Source organism: Gracilinanus agilis, unplaced genomic scaffold (genome assembly GCF_016433145.1).
Source record: "Gracilinanus agilis isolate LMUSP501 unplaced genomic scaffold, AgileGrace unplaced_scaffold5262, whole genome shotgun sequence".
NCBI lineage: Eukaryota > Metazoa > Chordata > Mammalia > Didelphimorphia > Didelphidae > Gracilinanus > Gracilinanus agilis.
In genome coordinates this window covers 666-11,131 of record NW_025387599.1, presented here as the reverse complement: position 1 = coordinate 11,131, position 10,466 = coordinate 666, and the positions used below count along the sequence as shown (strand labels likewise).

Sequence of the window (10,466 nt, the reverse complement as noted above, 5' to 3'; positions counted from 1 at the left end):
GTATTGTGTTACTATGTACAATGTTCTCCTGGTTCTGCTTAATTCACTCTGCATCAGTTCATGCAGATCTTTCCAGCTTTTTCCGAAATCCTCCTGCTCATCATTTCTCATAGCACAATAGTATTCCACCACCAACGTATACCACAATTTGTTCAGCCATTCCCCAATGGATAGACATCCACCCAATTTCTTTGCCTATACAAGAAGAACTGCTATAAGTATTTTTGTACAAGTAGGGCCTTTCTTTTTTTTTAATTTTTTTGGGGGGATATAGACCCAGGAGTGATATTATAGGATCAAAGGATATGTACTTTTATAGCCCTTTGGGCACAGTTCCAAATTACCCTCCAGAATGGCTGGATCAATTTACAACTCTACCAACAAAGCATCAGAACCCAATTGTGCTCCATCCCCTTCAACTTTTACCACTTTCCTTTACTGCTATATTGGCCAATCTGATAGGTGTGTGGCGGTACCTCAGTGTTATTTTAATTTGCATGTCTCTAATCAAGAGTGATTTAGAACCTTTTTTCACATAATTATTGATGGTTTTGATTTCTTCATCTGAAAACTGCTTGTTTATATCCTTTAATCATTTGTCAATTGAGGAATGCTGTTGTTATTATTATTATCATCATTAATGGCTCTGTAGAATCTCCTAAAGACACCATGTCTATTGCCCAGATGCTTCCTTCCCAGGATAAGCTGCCAGAAAGTCACTGTGGAGGGTATGTAGAAGGTAAATATTGATAAGGACCTGAGAAAAGAACATCCAGTAAATGGAAGAGGTTGAAGGTCAGGGTACTCGAAAAAAGGAATAGTTAAAGAACAAGGCAAGGGAAGGGCCACTTTTGCTGAAACAAAGAAGGAGTGAGATTGCCTTTTGGTCAAAGAGCCACGACAGAAGAGAAAGAAAGATGATCCTGTTGACAATCCCTCTCTTGAGCCTCTTCTGGGCTACGAGTGGGGCCTACACCTTCCCAAGGAGTGAATGCTGTGAGTGTGGTCATCTTCCATTTGAAAACTGGGGTGAGAGGGGGAGAAGAGATGAGAAATAACTCTTGAGTGGGAAGTAGCTGCTAAGATGTGTGATCTCTGTATTTGTTCTGCATGTATGTTAGTGTCTTCCCCCTCTTCAATAGGATGTAGGTTCCTGAGTAGGGAGGTAAGAATCTTAATGAGAGAAATCGGAATACCAAGTAGAACATAGTTGAAAAAAGAAAAGTCACTCTGGGATCCATGACATAAGTAAAAGTGGTGATGGGAGAAAAGGGACAGGCTGGGGCTCATTTCTGATGGATCAAGTTATATGACTTTGATGTCCTTCATGAAGGAGATTAAATAATCCATGCTATGAAATTTATGGAGATTAAACTACTGTCTTCCAGATGTGTGCTAAAGTGGATATGGAGTCTCTATGGGTATTTGAGAAAAGATAAATAAGTAAAAGGCAGGATCTAGTAGTATGGTACAGTGGAATGAGCAACTGTTTAGAGCTCAGAGGATTTGGGTTCAAATCTTGCCTCTGACACTTGCTAGCTGTGTGTCTTTGGGTAAATGAATGTCTATAGGCCACAACTTCCTCAACTGTAAAATGAGGATGTTGGAGGTCCCTTCCAGTTCTAGAAATGTAATTTTAAAAAGTAATCATATATTTCAAATTAATAACACTTTACAATTCTATAATTTCCAAAGGATTAAGTCACGTTTGGAGCTGAGAGAGCTGAAGTACTAGGACAGGAAGAAAATCCCAAGGGCTTAAAAACAAATTGTATAATATTCACTTCTCCTCAAAAAACAACAGAAAGATTATCCAAACTATCTGGTACTGAGTAAAAAATAGAAAAGTTGATCAGTGGAACAGAAAGGACATAAAGAGCCATAAAAGATTATAGTAACCTTGTAGTTTACAAAAGCATAAATCCAGGGTTTGGAGGGCAAGAGATCACCATTTGTTAAAAATTGTTGGGATAACTGAAAAGTAGTTTGGCAGAAACTATGTACAATATTGGATACATGATCTAGACATAAAAGGACATGTCATAAGTAAATTAAAAGAACAGGGAACATATTACCTATCAGATTTATAAATAAGGGAATAATGTATGGATCATCAAAAGATAGAGAACATTGTAAAGTGTAAAATGGATCATTTTGAGTACATTAAATTGGAAAGGTTTTGTACAAATTAAACAAATATTGCCAAGATTAAAAGAAAAGCAGAAAATTGGGGGGAGGGGTGGAATTATAGGCATCCTCTCAAATAGAGGTCTCTTATCTAAAATACATAGAGAACGTTGTCAAATTTAAAAGAATAAGAGCCATCCCCCAATTGATAAATGAGCAAAATATATGATCAGATGATTTTTGGATGAAGAAATCAATCTATAGGTATAAGGGAAAAAACGTTCTAAAAACAAAACCACCAGAAACATAACCACCTTTTTCAAATAGCCCACTCTTCACTTGGGGGGTCTCTGGAGGTGGGATGGCATGGCGAAAATGAAATGAAAATGAGCCAGAATGTAAGTGGAATTGCAGAGGCTGTTCTCTCTTGCCATCTGCTGATTTTTATTTTTATACCGTTTTTTTTTAATTTTCCCATACATTCAAAATCACATGTTAACTTTTGAAATATCATATAATTGGCATTTACTAATTATCTTATTGTGGTTAAACAAAGGAGCAAGCTTGTCAAGAATTATTCATTACGGTATGGCTTAGTTGGAACTTTATTCTTTTTAGCCATCCGTAAGGTACAAGAACATCATTTCCTAGTTACAATTTCCTAGTTAAGCATAATGGTTGATTATATTTTAACATTAAATCTTGCATATTCTTACTTTATACTATTCGTACCTATCATTAATCAAGAAGATAGTTATGGTAATTGATTAGATCAAATAAGATACAATAATATCAGTATGGTCCAAATTTTGTTCCCATTATATTCTTTCATTTTTCACTATTTTTCAAAAGTATGTTTTGCTGTTCTTTCTGCTATAGGGTTAATAAGAATGCAGTTCTGGAAGGATGATTTTGTGCTAATTTGTCATTCCCCTGTTTTCCTTGTGTTTCACTGTTTCCTTGGTCTTTGGGAGTTTGGGAACAAACCCAGGCCAGGTACCTTCTTGCCAGGGAAGTTAGAAACTTGCATTAGCTCACAAACTGCTGGTTTTTTGCTGGGCTGATTCTAAGGGAAGTTTCTGTACTATGGGGGTTTATTTAGGGGTTTATTTTGGGATAGTCTGTGACTGTGGTTGTTCTTGCCATGAGCCTGTATTGTTTTCCTGTGTCTCCCTGGAGCTAAATAAGGATACTGATTGCAAGTTTCAATGCAAGCGAATGCAACTGTAAAAAGTGTCACATGGGGGAACTGAGTGAGGAATTTCCATCCTCCTGACAACCTGCTTTGCTGGTTTGTCAGAGCTGGTGACGAGCTGTGCTAAACGTCACGGCTTTGATGGCTACCTGCAACCTTTAGAGCATCAGCCTAATAATTTAGCCTAATAATTGTTATTTGTGCTATGTTAATATGGGTCTGTCCTTGAGCACTGAAGATCCTTCCTGCTATTTAACTTTAAAAATTGTGTCTATGCAAGTTTTTAATATACTTTGGTAAATTGGTTTCCAAGTATTTCATTTTTTGTAAGAATGCAGAATGAGACTTCTTTTTTCTTTCTTTTTTTCTTGGACTAGTTACCATTACATAGACATGCTTATGATTTTTGTGAGTTTATTTTGTATCCTTCTACTTTAATGAAGCTATTGATTATCTCAGTTCATTACTTTGCTGATTCTCTAAGGTTTTCAAAGTAAATATCTTGGGAAAGTGTGCTGGATTTGAAGCTAAATAAATTGAGCTTTAATCCCACTTACTACATGTGTAACCCTGGGCAAGTCGTTTGATGTCTCTGGGATTCCACCTCTTCATCTGCAAAATGAAGGAGTCAGAGAAGATGATTTCTCAGTCTATGATCTTATGATAATATTATCCTGTGTAAAATGTTTCTCTGGGAGGAAGAATAACTATATGCTTGAGCAACTGCTTTCTGGTTCTTAGTTGTTCCCCTAGAAAAGCAAGACTTGGTGGAAGACCTCCAAGATATCATGGAGAATTCTGTGACTCCATCATCCTTTCCCAATCCCAGTATCCTGATTGCCATGAACCTGGTTGGAGTCCACAATGCAGAGGCCCAGAAGCTCCTTACCAATATGATCTTGTCCACTGACCCAGCAGGTAACACACATTGGCAAGCTCCATGAAACTCTTTCAAAATTCCTGGCCTCATAGGTCAACTGTGAAGAAAACACTTTGGTAAACCCCACAGTCCTATAAAATGGGAGCAATTCCTCTCCTCAGCTCTATTTTAGGTTCAAACTTAAATTGAAAAACCATCAATGATACACTTCTCAATACAAGGTACACCTCGCAAATCATCACAAAGCTTCTGCCTGAATATCTCTGGTGAAATCAAAATCACTACTTTGCACAAGCTCTCCCATTCCATTTTTAGACAGTTCTCAATAATAGGAAGTTCTCTCCTCTAAGGAAACAAAATCCATCACCCACTGCTCCTACCTCTGTTCCCAGACTATGCAGAATAATTCTAGGATCATTTCCAGGCAGTCTCATGATCAAGTAGAAAGAGTCAGGATACCTGGGTTCAAAACCCAACCCTGAGCTTTGTACATGTGTGACCTTGTGCAAGTCATTCAACCTCTTTTGGCCTCGGTTTCCTCATCAATAAAATGAGGCTTGGAGTTCATGGCCTCTGAGGTCCCTCCTCGCTTTAGAACTATGATCCATGAGAAAACCCTTCCTAGACCTTAACTAACTTGTTGCTTGAATGCATCTTCTCAGTGGCAATGCCAATCTAGTTCTTTTTCTTTTTCTCATAAAGAAAGCCATTTGACAAACTCACTATCTGAGTTACTTTCAGAAAATAAGTTATCTGGATAAAGTAAAAGTGAGCAAATTCCCCTCCCCCTAAGTGGCTCTGGACAAGAGGCTTTCATGACTGAATCAAAGGGTGAATTCCTGTTCCTACCCCCTTGCTTTCTCTGCAGATCTTACCATTGGCCAGCTGGCCCTCAACATCATGGCTCTCACTTCATCCTGCCAAAATCCTGGAAACAGAGTCTTGCTTCTGAAAAAGAAAATGGAGAATTGGTCATCTTCAAGTAAGAAGGAAGAAGAAGAGAGCGGGGGAGGAAATGGTCCTTTTCCTTGAACTCTAAACCCAGAGAAGGAGGGGATAGAAAAGCAGGTGGGGAAAGAGGAGAATATAGTCATCAATTTATTTCTCCCTTTTCTTTCTGGAGATGGTTACAATCCTACCAGGTGATGTAAGGTTCATCTACAAATTCTGCTCTTTCATAGAAAGTTGGAGGCATCTAGTGATATAAAGCCCTGTTATGGAATACAAATCCTGCTTTTGACACTTATTAGCTGTGTGATTATAGGCAAGGCAATTAACTCTGGCCCTCAATCTCCTTACATACTGTATGATTAAAAATTAATATCCAATATCACCAAGTATTATATTTAATAAGATTTATTAATAATAACTTGAAGTAAGAGGAAATAAAAAGCTAGAATAAAGAGGGAGTTAACCCAGCTGTGGTTCCAAAAGAAGAGAGCGAGAGGGCAGGGTTACAGAATTTAAAAACAACACTATGAAGACTCATTGGGAATGAAGGGAAAAGGATTCTGGGTAATGTAATTCAGGGGTGCAACATTTTCCAATTACACAATATAAAATGAAAAGACATGAGGATGCATTGTATCATTGGAGGATATGGCATCATTGTTTCAGTGGACAATGATACTACATCTATTTGGCTCCTTTCCTTTATCTAAGGAAGTTATCCATTACCCACACCTCTCCCTTATAGATAAACTTTCTGGCAATCCCACACTAAAACATTTTCTCTTTCTCCATTCCCAAAACAATCCCACTGATTCAATCTGGCCTTACTCATATCCCATTTGATTTTTCAGGTATACAAGACCCACATTCAGTCTTCTATGGACCCAGCCTGGGACTCTTGGCTCTGTGCCAGGAGAATCAAGAGGGGACCTTGGAACTAGCTGTCAGATTTTCCAAGATGTTGCTAGCCAATGTTTCACCCTTCAACATGGGTGAGTGAGGAGCCGCTCCAAACCCTCCTGAGCTGGAAATGGGCTAGGAGAAAATATATTAAATGGCAAATTTGGGAACCAAAGGTAAGTAGTAACCCAGAGATGAGAGCAGAGGAGGAGCGGAGCATCATCTGGTGACAAAGAGGTAATATAGATGACCACGTCCAAAGCATAGGATTTGGGGCAACCAGAGAGGATTATTCCTATCAAGGAGCAAATGAAGTCATTCATTCACAAGAATCTCTTAAATTCCTCCATTGTACACAGTACCTAGATGAGTATTAGAGATACAAAGACAGAAAAATGAAACAATCCCTACTCTAAAAAGGCTTACATTCAAATGGAGGAAGTTACTATGTATTCATATGTTTGTAGAATAAATATAAGAGGAATAAATGAAAAGAAGCTAAGTAAAAAGCAATTTGAGAGTCCTAAATCAAGAATAATACCAGCAAAAATAATAGCAAATGATATTAATTTGGCATCTTAAAATTTAAAAGGTACTCATGTACATTACCTCATTTGTGTCAATTCAAGAAGTACTTTTCTTTTCTTTCTTAAAAACCCTTACCTTGGGAGGAGCTAAGTGGCTCAGTATATTGAGAGTCAAGCCTAGAGATGGGAGGTTCAAATCTGGCCTTAGACACTTCCTAGGTATGTGACCCTGAGTAAGTCACTCAATCCCTATTGCTTAGCCCTTACTACTTTTCTCTCTTGGAACCAATATATAAAATTGATTCTAAGACAGAAGGTAAGAGATTTTAAAAAACAACCCACTTATATTTTGTCTTAGAATTGATAACTATCAGTTCCAGGGAAGATTTTTAACCAGATCACAGAGTGTAGAAAAGGGAATAATCTATAATGTGGCTAGAGAGACAAGTTGGGTACAAGGCTGTGATAGTCTTTAAAGGCTAAGCAAAGAGGTTTCTATTTGATCCTAGAAGCAACAGGGAGCCACTAGTGCAGTGATAACAAATCTTTTGGGGACCCCAGACTGCCCATGTCTGCCCCCATTGCATGTCATGCCCTTCCCCCAACTGCGTGTTCCACTCCCTAACTGCATGCAGTGCCCCACCCAGGTGGGGTGTCACAGCTATGTACAGCAAGCCAGCCATGATCCACCCCTGGAGTCACTGAGGGCAGCCTCACTCAGCCCCTGAGACAGTGGAGGAAGGCTAGAATGACCTACCCACTGCATTTGGAGGTGGGTCCAGGCTCCCAGCTGACCAAGCCAGGGATCTGTGCCTGCCCACAGAGAGGTCTCTGCATGCCATCTTTGGCACATGTGCCATAAGTTCATCATCACAGCACTAGTGTGTATTACAGAGAAAAGTAAGTCATATCTATGCTTAAGGAAAGCAGCTTTGACAGCTGAGTGGAAGATGGAATAGAGTAAGACAAGACCCTCATAGTCACCTGGGGACTATTAATCTTGGCAGAAGGCTGGTTCTACCTTTAGAGTTCATACCAACCCACAAGCTTTGGGAGGGTTTGCCTATCTCTGTGGTTAATCAGCATGGTCTACTTCTAACTAAATTTCAGCTCAACTTTCAGGTGGAGGAATAGTTAGAGACTAGAAGATAAACTACAGAGATTATTCCATCTCTGCCTTTGTATCCCAACCCCTAACAAAGATTCTGGCACATAGTAAATGTTTAATAAATGCTTGTTGCTTGAAGTAGAGTCAGAGAATCTCTGATTTTTAGAATTGGAAATCATCTCAAAGGCCATCTGATCTAACCCATTCCTGAAAGGAATCTCCACTTTAACATAAAAAGCAAGTGATCCATTTATCTTAGATTGAAATAAGACTTACAATCAGGAAGAACCCACCATTTCCCAAGTAAGACCATTTGTATACTCCTAATTACTAAGAAGTGCTTTCTAGGAGCAGCTAGGTAGCACAGTGGATAGAGTGCTGGGTTTGGAGTCAGAAAAATCTGAGCTCAAATACAGCCTCAGCCATTTATTAGCTGTGTGACCATGGTCAAGTCACTTAACCCTTTTTGCCTCAACAACAAAAGGTTTCCTGAAAAAGTTTAAATTTGTTCTTTTATAACTTCCATTCATGGCTCCTGGGACTGCTCTCTGAGACTAAGGAGAACAAGTCTAATCCCTCTTCAACATACAGCCCTTCGAATACATTGTTTTGTATTTGTATTTGTATTTGTTTTTAAGACAGTCATCATGTCTCCTCCCCAGTGTTCTCTCTAATCTAATTCAACCAGCCTTTATAAGACATGAACTTAAGATCATTTGTCATTCCAGTTGCCCTCCTCTGTACACTCTCCAGGAGCTGTAACAAATACTGGTTGAATTGGACTGAATCTTGATCTTTTCTAGGGTCATAATCTCTTTAACTAATCTGGCCAGAATCTGTTTACTCATTCATTTAGTAAATCATGTTACTCTAAACATGTACTTAGCACAGTGTCAGGCATCTAACAGGAGCTCAAATGATTCTTCCTTGCTTCCCATAACACGATGTACTGTGGAAAAAATGAACATGTTTAAGACATGATCTCTTAGTCAAGGGACAACACACCAGTAACTACAAAACAAGATGGGAAATGCTAATAATGACAAGAAAGGCAAGAAAGATTCAGAGGAAAAAACAGCTCACTTCCAGTTTGGTAAACAGTACAAGCTTCTAGGAAGATTCTACCAGGTGAATGTAAGCCCCCTGAGGCTAGACCCTGCTTCCTTTTTTTGCCTTAGCACCTAGTAAAATGTAGGCATCCCGTATATTCTTGTTGAATAATAAAACTAATGAAGCTGTGGCATTTGCTTATTGACTTAAAGAATGGATAGACATTGGGAAGGGGTAGAAGAAGGGAAGAGAGAAGATATGGGGATGGTGTTCATGTGACTAGCAATCTGCATGTCATATGCTCTGCAGATACTGGAGCCATGGCAACTTTGGCCTTGACTTGTATTAGCAATAAGATTCCTGAAGACCTGGAGGATGAATACAATCAGTTATTTGGTCAAGTATTAACAAATATTGTGAAGAACATCAGTGGCAGAATTGAAGATAATGGCCTCATTGGGGGATCCTACAGCACAGGCTTAGCCATGCAGGTAACGAATAAATGACCACCGGGGAAAGCCCTCCATTTGGAAATGGGCAACTGGGAAAATTTTTTATCATGACTCCAATAATGTCTAACTGTGTGACACCCACCAAATTCCTTCATTAAATCTCCTCTGTGGGGAGGCAGTGTGGCACATAGTAAAAAGTTCTGGCTCTCTGATAAGAATTCTGAGGTTCAAATCCAGACCATGAAAATATCTGCATGACCTTGAGCAAGTCACCTCATTTTCATGGGCCTCCATCTCCCCCTTTGTAAAATAAGGGGATCTGATGAGATGGCCTCTAACTCTAACTCAATGAACCTGTCTATGATCATTAAGGTGTCTGACTCTATTTCTCTGTTGGTCAAATGGGAGTAATGATGGTGGATCCTTCCCAGTATCACAGGATAAGAATGATGGCTCTATGAGAAGTGGTTGGAGATTCCTTGAAAGAAAGATCATGCCAAAAAAAAAATCTAAGTTTTAAATTATAAAGATAATAAAAATCCCATTCTCATTCATTATCAGAAAAGGTTTAACGGTTCCTCCAGAAAGTCCTAGACATTGCTGGATTATACATTTCTAGATCTATAGCTTTAAGGAAACCAAGGCCATTTCTAACTCAACCTCCTCATTTTACAGAAGAGGCCACTGTGTAATAAGCAAGCAAATGAAGCAGATTTAATTTTTTGCTAACCTATAGTGACCATTCTTCCCCTTTGGACCAGTCAGGAAATGTTCCCATTTATTCCTTGTATTTATTCACTTGTATTCTAAACTTCATCATCTGCTATATGCACTCCTATGAGTCACGGCACTTTCTAATAAAAGGCAAGCTCTAATTCAAACAATGATAACCAAGGTCATCTGCCTTTTTTCAGTGGTTTGGTTACACAGCTGGTTCTTTTGTTCTGTAATTATCACTGTTCTGATAGGAAGGAGTTTGCAGTCCAAGGCTTAGGGTCATGGGATCCTATATTTAGAGCTGGAAGGAATCCCAGAGATCATCAGGTCCAACCTCCCTATTTTACAGATAGAGAAACCAAGGCCCAGAGGGGTTACATGACTTTCCCAACATCACATGGATAGTTAATATATGAGGAGAGAATAATTGGTGTCAAGTAGGACTTAACTGAATGTCTTGAATTCTATGGCAGAAGATTCATTAGCCAAGACCAGGTCTGATCCATAGTAAGATATTGAAGTAGATATTTGAGGTGAAGGATACCAACAGAGAAAGGCC

At 38.9% G+C, this 10,466-nt stretch overlaps 1 protein-coding gene across 1 annotated transcript; it reads left to right on the top strand.

Annotated features, from left to right (window-relative positions):
* Positions 1-917: 917 nt before the first annotated feature.
* Positions 918-9,229, top strand: LOC123255812 (cobalamin binding intrinsic factor-like; the record flags this gene model as incomplete). Its single annotated transcript, XM_044684542.1, has 5 exons — positions 918-996; positions 4,064-4,240; positions 5,071-5,184; positions 6,005-6,145; positions 9,048-9,229. Coding segments are annotated over exons 1-5 (693 nt in total), but the record flags the coding sequence as incomplete, so codon positions are not given.
* Positions 9,230-10,466: the final 1,237 nt, after the last annotated feature.